The 14,085-nt window shown below is 37.3% G+C and overlaps 1 protein-coding gene across 3 annotated transcripts in view; it reads right to left on the bottom strand.

The window, feature by feature from the left end:
* PRIM2 (primase (DNA) subunit 2) overlaps nucleotides 1–14,085 on the bottom strand; it is an 84,337-nt gene that overhangs the window by 10,335 nt on the left and 59,917 nt on the right. For all 3 annotated transcript variants that reach the window (XM_046938918.1, NM_001396825.1, NM_001012880.2), the window contains 2 exons: nucleotides 10,905–11,031; nucleotides 9,062–9,144 (listed from right to left, as the gene is read on the bottom strand). In XM_046938918.1, coding sequence (XP_046794874.1) covers nucleotides 9,062–9,144; nucleotides 10,905–11,031 — 210 coding nt within the window. The remainder of the gene's footprint in view (nucleotides 1–9,061; nucleotides 9,145–10,904; nucleotides 11,032–14,085) is intronic.

Genomic DNA, 14,085 nt, shown 5'->3' on the forward strand with positions numbered 1-14,085 from the left:
TGCAGCTGCTTTTCACTAGCATTATCCAGAAACGGTTCTCCTCTCAAAACTACCTTAATTACCCACAACAATCTTTTGCCTCCTCCTATACTGAGACATTTACTCTAAATTGCTTTACTTTGCAAGTAAGGGTACATACTCAAGGACTCTTTTTGTTACTTCTTATGTGCCTTTCCTTTGCTGCCATCTGCAACTTGCTTTTCTGCTGTTGCTTTACTGACTACTAATGAGGTTAAGATGATGTTTGGCAGCTGCATGCAGCCACCTGCTTTATAGATCTTTAGCTTTTTCAGCTAAGATGCTGCCTAGCTGGATAGTTTGAGCTCTGCAATTATCCACAGTTATTTTCACTTACTCCAAGTTAGTTTGTTTTATTTGACAGCTGCTGAACTACCTCAGATTTTCAAAACCAAACTCTGTTGTAGATTCAGTTAAGTACTACTCCTTTCTACCCTTCATTGTATTCCAAAGGTGGCTAAAGATACGACTGGGGTCACCTGCAGGAACATACATGAACACATTCCAATGTTCTGCCTCAGGTTCATTTCTGGCCACCTCAGCTTCAGTCCTGCCCCAGGAATCCATGCTGCCCTTCACTTCCTGATCAATAACAATACATTCCCTTCCCCCTCCCCCAATTCTTTTTTGTTTTGCATTTTCTTTATATTTTAAACTGATTACTAGTAATTTTTGAAGGTTTAGTTTGCATAACGAATACACACGTAGCACATTTTTTCACACATTTGTTTTCCCTCTGGGATTCACTACCAGCTAGAAAATCATTGCTACAGCTTTACCAGAGCTTTTGTTCCTCCCATACTCCCCTTCACTTGTCCTTCTGGAGCTGAGAGCACTTCATCTCATGGCACTCAGCATCACACTAATATTCAGGGTAGCATAACAGATCAATTTCTCTCTTGAAACTTGTATCCCAACAACAAATAGCAAAAATTAACTGTATTCCAAATTGTATTTACAAACATAAGAGACAGTCATGATCTGGGTGGACGTACTTTATTAATTACTCTTAAAAAAATTACCTGTTTTTTTCCCCATTTCTATTTTTAATGTAAAAGAAATGTGAGGTTTTCCAGCTTTAAGTTCTTACTTTATCTATGGCAGTTAGGAACTCATTAAACACTTAAGAATAAATGATGGTTGAACGAAAAGCATTTCACAATACACAACTCTATTGGCTGCAGCAACCTCTGGGCAGCTTATTTAACAAAGTCAGACATGAATTCAGGCTGAGTTAATCATCTTAAAAGGAAACAGCTCTAAAGCTACTCGTGTTTGTTTGCTCTCTTCTGAGTTATTTTTCAAAGTTTTACACTCTGCTGCTGGAAGTTACTGGTGTGAACATCGGGTGCATTAACTCTACGTGCACTTCAGAATTTCACTTCTCTGATTTTACCAAGTTTTAAAATACCACTTCAGTAACATTCATTTAACAATCAGAATTTGGGGGGGGGCTATTTTTAAGTGACACGTTTTCATTTCACTGACAGATGCTGTCTCAGTCTATGGCTGCTTATTTTATAAGAACAGTTCTGCCTGGTTATGGGTATGGTAGATAACCCATGTTCCTGCATAGCAAGGAATTGCTCAAAGGCTACACTGTAATCAAGCATCTGAAATACTTAAAAATTAAAAAAAAAATACTTACAAAATTGAAGCAATTAGTATACCTGCTATGTTTACAAAACAGTTTCAAGAATAAGGAGCTGAAACATTTTTGCTTCACACTGGTTGTTTTCCTACTTTCTGATCTTTGTGTTTATGCCTTTGACTTTCTGTGTCATTCTTCTTTCCTTTGTTTTCTTCTAAATAAAAATTTTATGAGCAGTTTAAAATACCAAAACCCGAAGCTACTGAAGTTGCCGAAGTGTAAATACACAGATGGTAATTCTACCCGCCCCCATTCCTCCCAGCTCAGTTCTAATGACAGACTGAAAGTGAACCCTCCCTCCTCACTTTCCCCAGGTTCACTTACAGCTGGATATTTTTTTCATCTATTTTACCATGCGGTCTTAAGGTCAGGATAAGGAAAGAAAACTCAATATGCGAGGATAAAGAAGGGTAGAACTGCCTTCCACAGAAGCAGCTCACATTTAGGCTAATAAACTCACTGAATTAAAATCTAAGATTTGACTAATGAATGTAAATACTTTAAACTGAATTTGCTTAAGCTTCTGTCATTCTTCTCTAACAATCTTGAGACCCTATTAGAGCAGGGGTCGGACCAGATGGACCCACAGAGGTCTCTGTCCACCTCAGCCATTCTATTATTCAAGGTCAGTTCACACATAACTAGTGATAAGACTAGAGGGAATGGCTTCAAGCTGCGCCAGGGAAGGTTCAGGCTGGATGTTAGGAAATACTGCTCCTCTGATAGGGTGGTAAGGCACTGGAATGGGCTGCCCAGAGAGGTGGTGGAGTCACCGACCCTGGAGGCATTCAAGGAACGTTTGGATGTTGTGTTGAGGGACATGGTTTAGTGAGTATTGGTGATGGGTGGATGGTCAGACTGGGTGATCCTGTGGGTCTTTTCCAACCTTGGTGATTCTATGATTCTATGATCAGACACTCTAAGTAGCAACCAATTTTTATTCCATCCTTCTGGTGGTTAGAATACCAAATTCAAATTTAAAATATATATATATTTTGCAGTCCAGCCTTTACTAGTTCCCAACTTAGCAAAACACCTATGTTAAGCCCTTTAAACCACACCCTACGCATAATAAAATCCCCACACATACTCTAAAAGTATTCTATATTCTCATAGCTTTTTAATATCAAACAGGCTAGCCATGCTCATCACTGTTCTGAGAAACCACAAGCAAAGTGCAATGTCAAAATACCGGGTCTATAAAGTATGTTAGAGAAAGTACAATCTCACATAAAATGTGGGAGATGTACTCCCAGCACACAACTATTACTTTCAAAATCGTGGCTGAATGCTGTCTCCAGTCAATAAATGGTTCCCATCTATGGAAAATACATGGAAACAGTCAGCATTCACACCAGAGTGCCAAAAGAATTTATTTTCACTATGAAGATTCCTTGACATAAGCTTACTTTGAAGACATATACTATCCACCTTGAAAGCTTTTATCATTTTAAAGCATTTGCAAGTTTTGATGTAGTCAAATCAATAAAAATGCAAGCAATTTTGGAAAGGGAAGAAGTGGTTTTAACCTGCCACTCAAGAGATCTGAACCATGTACAATTCCTAGATTGAAGATCTAATGCTTTTTAAGAACTTCTTGACAGCCAACATGTAGCGCCATCCCATTTTAGGACTTGAGTTTTAACCAGATGATTTACTGGGGAATAACCCCACCACAAAATACTCAGTGTCTTTGTTCTGAGTAAAACCTTAAAAATATTAATTTAACTGCTTTCAAAAAACTGGCAAATATGAAGCTCTATATGGTATCACCAACAATTACATATTACACAAGTCACAGAACACTAGCAGTTGCTAGAATTAAGAAACATTAATAACAATACTGAATAACATTACAGTAAAACTGTAATAATAAAATCAGTATCCCATGCCATTTTTCTGTATCAAGAATTTCAGCTGTTGTTGTGGTTTTGTTCCTGTTTTATATGTTTCCACAATAAATAGTGGTGTAAAACCTATTAATAACTCTTATTTAAATAGTATCCTCATGACTTAAAAAAGCAGTACCAACACTAACTGAGGGTAGGGCAAAATTCTTCAGCTGCAGAGAAAACATTTTTACAGCCAGGAATGATCTAAAGCTTCTCTAATATTAAATCATCAGAAGAGGGAGTATGGTTTGCCCAGGCATGGCTTGGCTAATTAATTTCTCTATCTGTAAAGACTCTCCAATCCACTAAAACACCCAACTTGTCAGAAAACATTAGTCTCATTTCAGTGGCTTATTTAGAATTTTAAATTTAATCCAAATCTGGAAAACGGATTTTTGTTTGTTTGTTTGTTTAATTAAGAGAATAATTCTTCTAGAAAGAAATACTACTCTGAAGTTACCTGTCTTCTGTTCATTTATATATGGGTTTTTTTTCTTATTTTTAAGAAAAGGAAGTAATTGAAACAAAAGCAAAAATGAATGTGGATATTCTATTTCTCCTGACTGTAGAACTATATGTGTTTGTACTTTCTACTACTGTGAAAGCAGTGAATTGGGAAAAAGACTTGGGCAATTTCTCCAAGAATAGATTTTTCTAAAGTAATTCTAATTCAAAGCCAATATCTATTCTTCTATTTGAGATATGTAAACAACACATTATAGCACATTTAGCACAGCACAACAGATACATTTATCTGATATATGCTTTCATCTTCATATTCTTCAAACTGATTAGCTATTCTCAGAAGTTATTCTACCTGATGAGCAGTATACCAAAGACAGAAATGAAATGGGATCCAAAATATAATATAAATTCAAATACTATGCAACCACACATTAGATGCTCAGCTAACCATATTACTTTTCCAAGAAGCAATTTTTAAGCAAACAAAAAAAATCTAATTTCACAAATAAACAGCTTAACCTAAGGAAAATGTGAACTAAACACTAGTCAATTAATTCAGCTCCTGAAATAAACATCAGGATTAATTCTTTCTGCTTCAGGGTATATATAACTAGGTATGACCTGGAAATCGCTGTCTGTATTACTTCAGAAAGACCATTTCAGGAGAGACAATCTCAGACAAAGCACAGCCTCAGAAAATCCAGGCTAAGATAGCAGGCTGGATCTTGATACTTCACACTGAGGAGATTTACATATTCAAATGTTTTCATCACTTTTTTCAATACTGACTGTACTACAAAATGACTGCACCGGAAGCAATGCTCACACTACTGACTCACGGGAAGTCTGGCACTCTTTACTCTGTATCACAGACCCAAAGTCCAGCTTTCCTGTTTCACATCTCGTCCGTACACAGAAACCCCTTGGAAAAATACCGTGATTACGACATTTGTTCCCACCACAGAACAGCCCGACACTTTATTTGTATGGAAAACTTCAGTAACGTCCAGGTCTTGTGAATCTTAAAGGAAAAAAAGGAATACTTCTTATGTTAAGGGTATGAAGAACAGTCCTAGAAACGTAAGGCTGAGGACAGCACTGAGAAAGTAGCCTCCATGAGTAAGAACTCAGACACAAGCTAGACAGTAGCTCATATTTTGGCCCGTACAATAGCAGTGAGGAATAAGCTTCGTAAACACAATGGGGTAATAATTCACTTGCTTGAAGGCAAGACATACGAGTACTCTAAAACAACAGATTGAAATCCCAGAACTAAAATCAAGTTGGAGCACAGGTGATTTGGAATGAACCCAAAGAAACAGAAGGTATAAACTAAACGGATGGAAAATGCATCCAAACCAACAGGTTGCTGCTTGCAATTATTCCTGAAACAACAAAGCCCACCTGCAGCCATCCCCAATCAACCTGGGATCAATTAAGACAGTAGCCCAGCTTTCATGATTCAAGGATCTCTTCAGATAAGTTATAAAAGTTGCAGGAGAACAAGGAAAAAGAATCACTGATGTGGTTGCTGATATACTACAAATCTAAATCTGATGGTCTAAAGCACTGTGAGCTCACTTATTTGAAGATAAGCCACCGCTATTCAGGAGTCTATATTATCTTGTTGAACACAGTATATTCAGGAGTAAATCATGGTTGGTTTTTTTTTGTGTGTGTGTTGACAGCACAGATGTTTTTGAAGAGAAACACAAAAGAACATCAAAATGTAATAACCCCTGATACTCTAATCAGGAAAAAAAACATCCTCAACATTATCAGATTATCCTTCATGGTTACTAAAACCATTTTGATCAAACGGAAATGAAACACCCCAAAAAAGGAACAGTTCTGACCCAGGTCACTCTGTCTGAACTGGAGATAAGGGTCCAACAGACTGCTATGAATAAGAGCCCTCCCAACTGCAAAATGCAAATCATGATGCACTGCTGACAAAGACAGCGTTAAGTTTCCATCAAACTTGAACAGACTTGAACAGCTGTATTCATACTTGCACACATTAAGGTTAAGACTTCAGTTCTGCTTTATTTTGGGCACAAAGTAGCTGCACCAATGTGAAACCCTCAGCGTAGCCTTAGCTGCCACAGCTTCTCTAGCCCCTCTGGCCAGGACAGCATCAACACGCTGATGAAGGATGTTGATACATATGGAAGACCTGATGAGTTTCCAATCAACCTCATTTTTTGGAATGAGAAATTAATTTCAGTAGCCAACAAACTCTTGAGCTTTCAATCCCTTAAAGCGAGCTTCTTAGTAGGAAGAATTACTGCTCATCTGAACAACGCACCATGATGTGCCCTCTAACTCCTCTACCAGGGAGAGTGAGTGCCTTGGAGTATCTGGTACAACAAAAACCACAGGACCATATGTTCAACAAGAACAAAAGACTTGGCAAACACATGAACAGAACTCTGGGTGGCAAGCTCTGAAGATCTCAAGCCCTTGCATACAGAGATGCTCCTACAGACTTATCATGAAGATGCCTTCTGAAAAATCTCATCTGTCCCTGTAACAGCTACAAAACAATGCACACATCAGAAAAACTTGAATTTTACAGCAGAAACCATCCACTCGGGAGGTCACCTGGACATAAACATTCTTGAAAAGAAGCATTTCTTATGCTTACAGCATGTAAAGGAATCTGTAGTCCTCTACTCCTCAGAGAGTGCCTTCTCTTCTGCATAGCGTAATGAGTTCTTAGCTGGAGATCATATTAACACTTATGATAATCCAATTAATTCTTGTCACTCACAATACAGTTGAGAATGATTCCTTGACCTCCACAGGAACCTGTTCAGCCGTTGCTAACCACTTTTAGAGACAACAGAAATGTTACTTATAAGTAGTTGAACCTAAAAACCTCTGAACATAAGGAGGAGGAACATCTTTTGGCATTGAAAATATGAAGCACTGGCATATTTTTTGGGATAGGGGGAAAATTCTAGACTAGAAAGGGTTAAGATCCTGGGAAGCTGGGGGTGACTCTTGAGACTAAAGGATGCATGGAGATGAATGCTGAGGAATGCTCTGGGACCACAGCTTGTAATGCCTGAGGTTGCAAGAAACCATATAGGTGTTGACATGACTTTCTACATGACCCTCCCAGATCATCAGTGATTTCAACTACTTTGCAAACTGTTTTTCACCACGTGGATGTGGAATTTTCACATCTGAGTCCTGAAACGCTTAAAATAAAATTTTTTTCTTAAAAAATAAAAATAAAATTCAGGTTGGCTGTCCTGATCATGAGGCCACTTGAGCATTCTCTCAGTTCAGAAAAATGCATTTTTCACTATGACAAAGCAGGCAGAACTGAAAAAGCATTGCAGTACATACATTGATCTGGTTTTAACAACACAGAAGGGAATTTTTCACTTTGTGACAACCAGCTAGAACACAGAGCAACAGAAACAAAACAAAACTTCACATCTGAAGATGGCAAAAGAATTTCAGAACAAAACAAGGAACAACTGTCAGAAGCCACGACCCACAAGTCACACGCTGTTTATTAAAATAGCTGAAAGGTCAAGCTCTGAATCATTCATTCAAACTAGGAATGTGTCAGGTTTTAAGGAGGCTGTCACTGATCTGGAGTTAGGAGAACATCTAACAGATTCAGAAGGTACATACACTTAAAATGAATGTCAGTTCTGAGGCCAAGCAACTATATCAGAGATTCTGAAAGATGGATGAACCATTCACCGCTACTAACCATTCACTGGGCTAAAGAAAAAGCAAGATTGCTGATACCACTGGAAGATCAGCAATTGTTACCAGCACTGGAGAAGACTCTAAAAAGTCACAGCCTGGACTGAAGAACTCTGAACTGTAATTGGACTTGAATGACCAACCAAATGCATAATGAAAATCGACAGTAATAAGATCAGTACAATATCATGGGAGATTTGAAACACTCCCTCCCAAATACCTCAGCTTGTCTGATATAGACGATTAGTGTCTGAAAATTTAAGATTTGTACTGAGTCCCAATCCCACTTGACAATAAAAAAAAGGACAAATTAAAAAAAAATTCACAAGTGAGCTCAGGAACTGTGTTGAATATACAGATCCTGCCTCACTGTGCAAACGCACTGAAGAAATGGCCTCAGATGAGTCCTACCCACGTATAGTAAGGCAGCTAATACAGTAAATCCTTACCAATCCTTCCAATGATTAGCAGGATAAAAATCTCAGAGCAGCATGATTTTTTGATGCATGCAAAAGGGAAAAATGCCAAAGTATCTCTAGATACTGTCAGATATATGAAAGACAGTTACATGTCTATTTATGGCCCAGGAAGGATTGAAAAAAAAAAATTAAAAAAAGGAAATAAGACATTCCTAGGAAAAAAGTATTAGGATTTCTTAAATTTGCAAAGAATTAATTGTCCCCACCAATAAAAAAATATAAAATATTCTCTCCTGCAAGAAGAATCGATGAGATTCACTGCCCTTCAGTATGTGTGTGTAGCATTGCTCTTGCTATAGATGGCAGGTTTTCAATTTACAGCTACCATTCAAAAATCTGTTAAAATCTGTCAATTTTCAGTTGCCATCTTGTTCTTGTTGTCTCAGGGAAGTCAGCACTATGCATGATTAAGGATGTGTAGGGCTTAGAAGTTTATTACAGAAAACAGTGACCATCAACTTACTACACACACAGTACCACCTTCCACAAGTAGGTGCAAACTTAAAATATGAATTCTCTAAAAATACTGCCAGATTCATTTGATTTTTTTTCTTAACCACAATGCAGTAAAATGAAGTAAAACAAAATTCTGTATTGCATTCACTATAGTAATAAACCAATTCATAACATTAAACAACAGAAGGTGATGACAACAGTCAGCACATCAGTGGGAGCACTGGAACAAGACAAGATTCTAGCTCAGATCTTTTCTATGAGGTATTTTACACACATACTGACAATTTACACGTAGTATTCCTACATGAGTACGAAATAAAATTAAAAAACAGTGCCTCATTAAAGAGAATTTCAAACAAATTATGTCTTACCTGAGTTACTCCACTGGGAGGAACCTTGTATGACTGCAGCTTCTGCTTCAATAGCTCAGGATCGCTGTGGCGGAATGGGCACCCTGACAGCAAAACAAGCAAGCTCACAAACAAGGCTGTTTACCCAGGAGGTAGCACAGTAACACACTCAAGAGACCAACTAAACTGCTCCTAATTGTCCAACAGCTTACTAATATACACGTTAATTGTCCATATGTGCAATTATTTTTTTCTTTTTAATTTTTTTTATAATAATTACTTCACTGCATTGTTAGCAGTGCACCAGAGACCCAAGAGTTGCATGAAATATCCCAATATAAACAGGCCACAATTGTCACTCACTGACAGGAAAGGAGATTTAGTTAGTACCTTACTTCCAGAGATAGCACTGGTACATTTAATAGCTGTGAAAAACCAGGAAGAGACAAGTAGTAAGAGTCAACTAGTCTTTAAAGCATAGCCCTTTGTAAAAACATTACTTCTGAAAGATCAAGCACTTTGAATAAGAGTTGCTTTTCTTATGTCCCAGAATTAATCCTGGGGGAAAACTAATGGCAACAACCTTTAGAACAGGCTGCACAGGGACAAATGGAAAATGGAATCACCGTCCCAGGGTTTTCAAGAAAAGGGTAAATATGGCACTGAGGGACATAGTTTAGCAGGCATGGTGGTGATGGGTTGATGGTTGGACTAGATGGCGTTAGTGGTCTTTCCAACTTTAACAATTCTATGACTGTGTTAACCAGCACTAGAGTTACAACGGTGAGGCTGGTGCACGTTTTTCTCACTTAGACACACCAGGGTAGGAGTAATGCATTTTTAAAGTAACGCAGCAAATGTAGGAACTCATGTTTGATTTAATTCATACCTCAGAGCCCCTATAATTGCTCACACTCTGTACCATGAGACATAATACATACAAAGCGAGAAGCCACCAAGTGTGACCTAAAAAGAATATTGCAGACCCTGTAAACTTGAAATTAAAATAACTTAAGAGACTACAGGGGTGAGTAACATGACAGACCCTGTAGAAAAAATCCTTCAGATAATTTCTCAGTGGAAAATAATACTTATGGAAACATGATCTTACTCTGAAGTGAGAGTTTTAAGAAGACCAAAACATAATTTTTGTTTGAGTAAAGAATCTAGTCTCAAAAAACTGACTTTGCAAATCAGTTCAGTGTAAAAGATAACACTCAAATACTATGCATGCTACATAATCACTATTTTGACCTCTGTTCAGCATTACACATCACTGCAAAACAAACTGCTAAAATATTTATTTCTCTGTAATATTGAAAAACACACTGCAAACTCAGATCTTGTTAAGTTTCTCTTTGCAGTATCTATGTTGTCTGGGTTACATATACGTAAGCCATGACTTCCACAGTGATAACTTCAACACTGCAGTTCCCAGTAAATACATATATTAATACTTGGTCATTTATAAATTTGCATTTTACTACAATTAGAAACAGAGAATATAGAAGAGCCCTGAATGTCCTAAACTTCTGAAAAGCAAATGAGTTAATACTAGTAGAGTAAGTTTGCCATGCTCAAAGCACGGCTTGAAAGGAATGCAACTTTTTTTTTCTTTTAACACAATGTGGAAAGAAAGGTAGGGAAGGAAAAAGAACCAAAGTTGAGTACAAAATTGAACTTTACTTGCTGAACGATATCAGTCAAGAAAGACTGAGCACAAGAAGAGTAACGGAGAACAGCAGTGACTACTTTCATTAGTAGTCAAACTAACTTCCACTTTAAAAAAAATGCAAGCTCTTCGGTTCTCTTCTTTAGCCAGGGGCTTCCAATATTTTGGAACCTGTTTGTTTTAGGAACTCACCATGATAATCCCCTTGACTTGGTGGATTGGACATGATAATCTTCATGCAGCTGTATGGGGTATAGTCAGTTCTCTTTCCTTCTTTCCCATAGTTGTGGCGAATGCTGTACGCATATCCTTTGTCAAACTAAAACAACAAAAGGATTTATTTTTATATACTGCATCAAGTCATTATTCTCTGTACTTTGCAAATAGAAACACTGGATTATAAAGCAAATCTTCCAAACGTATTCAAATTTAGAGAAATGGAATTGCATACTGTTAGCTTTGCTTTTTATATTATAAGGAGTTGTACATGTCTGTATGCATGTTTTATACACACATAAGAAGAGAACTAAGAATTAAGATCTTCTAAACAGATGAAGTAATCACCGAAATTAAGATGATTTAAAGATCAAAACTTTGAGGTGCATGATGTTAGTAAATGGAGAAGATGTGGTAACATTAAATCTTTCATAAATGTCCACAGATCAATGGCTTTATCAGTGAAAAGCTAAAAATACAGACTTCTTAACTGAGGTTCACATTTTTGTTCTCCTAAAGCATAACAGTTCTCCCCTACACTTTGCTACAGCCCTGAAATTCACTTTTTTTTGGTCTAAAATTGAGTACTTCTGCTTGAAAATTGTAGAATTTTAGCAAATCTCTTTTGTCTAACAATAGGGTGTCAGCCCCCACCAACCCCTCCAATAAAACTAAGATGGAAACTAATATAGGTATAAACAAACATTTATCTTGGCAACTACATACATTGCTATAAACATATCATTTTAGTTAAGTCCTGTGAATAAGACTCAGTGACATGATTTCTAGTTTAGATGTGGCCATTCAAGCACACAACTGGTTATGTCCACTAGTTCAAAATTACCCCGGTTTCTACACATAAAATTAATTGCCTGCTAAATAATTCAGAATATTCAAACAACTGTGAAATATCTTCACCTGCTAAAATTCATCCCAAATAAAACAGAAGTATGGTTTTTGTAATCTAACATTTGAACGGACTTGAAAAAATTGATTATATATAACTCAAAACCTACAACATAATAAGTAAGTACATAAAATGTTTAAATAAACCTTTGAAAATAAACATTGAAACATATGCTGCACCTGTTTCTGGATGGATAAACAAGGAACTTCTTTACTAAGATGCTGTCATAATCAAGTTAATTGTCTTTTCCAGCACAGCTAAGGCAGGATGTAGCACACAGGGATAACCTATCTAGTAAACCCTACTAAGCAGAGGGGGGAAAAAAAAATAGCACATTTGTTTACTTGCAATGGAGAGCTGCGTTTACCAACAGCAGTAACTGAGGACAAAGAGGAAGACCGTACAGGGATCTTCCTTCAGGAAGGGCAGGTAAAAGAGGTATCCTCCCTTAGTGACGCAAGCAGCAGCTGTTGGCTGAGAGTTGCTGCTGCATGAGCCACAAAATCTAAATACAGCCTTTGCAGCTGTCAGCTGTAGTAAAGCTTAATACAGCAAAAGTCAATAGTTCTGTGCACTACAGCAACAGATAGCACTATAACAGTGAAAATGTGATATTAGTAACCTCTGTGTGAATCCATTAAGCTATGTGTGAAGCCCGTGACCATACAGGCACACATTCTTCCATCCAGAAACTCTGGAACCTTTCCTCCTTCTTCACAAAACAATGGATGAATGCATATTTCATTTGATTAATGAAGGATATGCGTGTAAGCAAGTCAAAGTAGATAGCTCTTTATAAGGGAAAAACCAAATGTTGACTGCTTCAGGATGTATTGCTTAGTTTGCCAAAAAATTAATACAACCCTCTAACAGTGCAGCATACTAAAATCCTGAGCTATGCTCCTCCTATTATTTGTCTTTATGCCCACAGAAACTATTACTACCCAAAATGATTTTATGCTGATATGTAGCTTTTGCAGGAAATAGAAACAGCTGCAGAGTAACACAATAAGGCCTTGGAACGACTTGGGTATCTTCACAATGCTTTCTTATAGACATCTTTGGATCTTTTGAAGCCATTTCCAATCAGTTGCACTTCGTTTCACCTAGATGTTCTTTAGGCCAAGTTTACTTATTTTTGTTTTTCCTTTTAGTAACACTACAATATAACAGTATTCTGAAAGCTAAAACATATATAAATACAAACAGCTGCTTCACGTGAACCTAAAATTCTAAGATATCAGAAGACTTTGCATCACCTACATACTTGGGTGAGAATCTCTTAAATTGCACTGAACAGAGAAGCCTTAAAAGCTTAAAAAGTAGGAATAACTTCATAAATCTGATTTTACTCTAGCACTGTAATTATACCTTCTTTATTTTTTAACATAATGGAAATACTAGCACTAAGGAATGGAGGAAGAAATTGCAGAGAGGCTTTTTTGCTCGCTTGTTTTTCAATAGTGGCCATTCTTCTGAAATCGATACTATAAGGGTAAGGGGCTGGTCATGGCCATCTGTTGAAATTACCATGATCTGCCTAAAAGAAATATTGTTCTAGAATTATTTATTAAATTCAGAAAACACATACACAGTATTTTTATGGCTATTTGGCAGAATTAGTGCTGTCCCACACCAGCACTGTACTACCCAACCCACATTTTCTACGTTGTATTTTGGGAATTGAGCATAAACACCCCAGTGCTCCTCAGAAGTCCCTATCAAAATGCAGACTCCACACTGCAAAGCCTTCACATGCAAACTGGTCGCTTCTCTCACAGAAAAAGAATTTGTCTAATAGCAAAGGTTAGTAAAATTTTCATGTGTAAGAGAAGGCATTTCATGAGTAATATTTGCATAGCTGAGCACTTCTTCAAGTTTGTAACGGCTTCTCGTAGTCTTTGCAGCAGCATATGGAAAGAAAGAAGTGGTACAAATCAGTGCGTGCACATCTAGATGGTCTGCCAAGAGCTCCTGTCCTTTTGATTCTGTTTCTGATAGTAGATCATGGAAACAGATTCTCAGCCGTACCAATTTCCAGCAGGCTGTGCAGTACTCCTTGATGGGAAGGCATCATGAATTGAAGAATTTCATTTCAGAAAGCACATCCTGAGGAACAGCCTTCTATACTGGGGGATGAACTCAGTGATCAGAAAAGCTCTTTCCTAATACTGTTGCTCTAAGATATGCACAAAGAAAAATCACCCCCAGAAGCAATTTTTGCCAGTGAACATATGTATATGAGTGCAG

This window comes from Gallus gallus, chromosome 3, assembly GCF_016699485.2.
Source record: "Gallus gallus isolate bGalGal1 chromosome 3, bGalGal1.mat.broiler.GRCg7b, whole genome shotgun sequence".
Taxonomy (NCBI): Eukaryota; Metazoa; Chordata; class Aves; order Galliformes; family Phasianidae; genus Gallus; species Gallus gallus.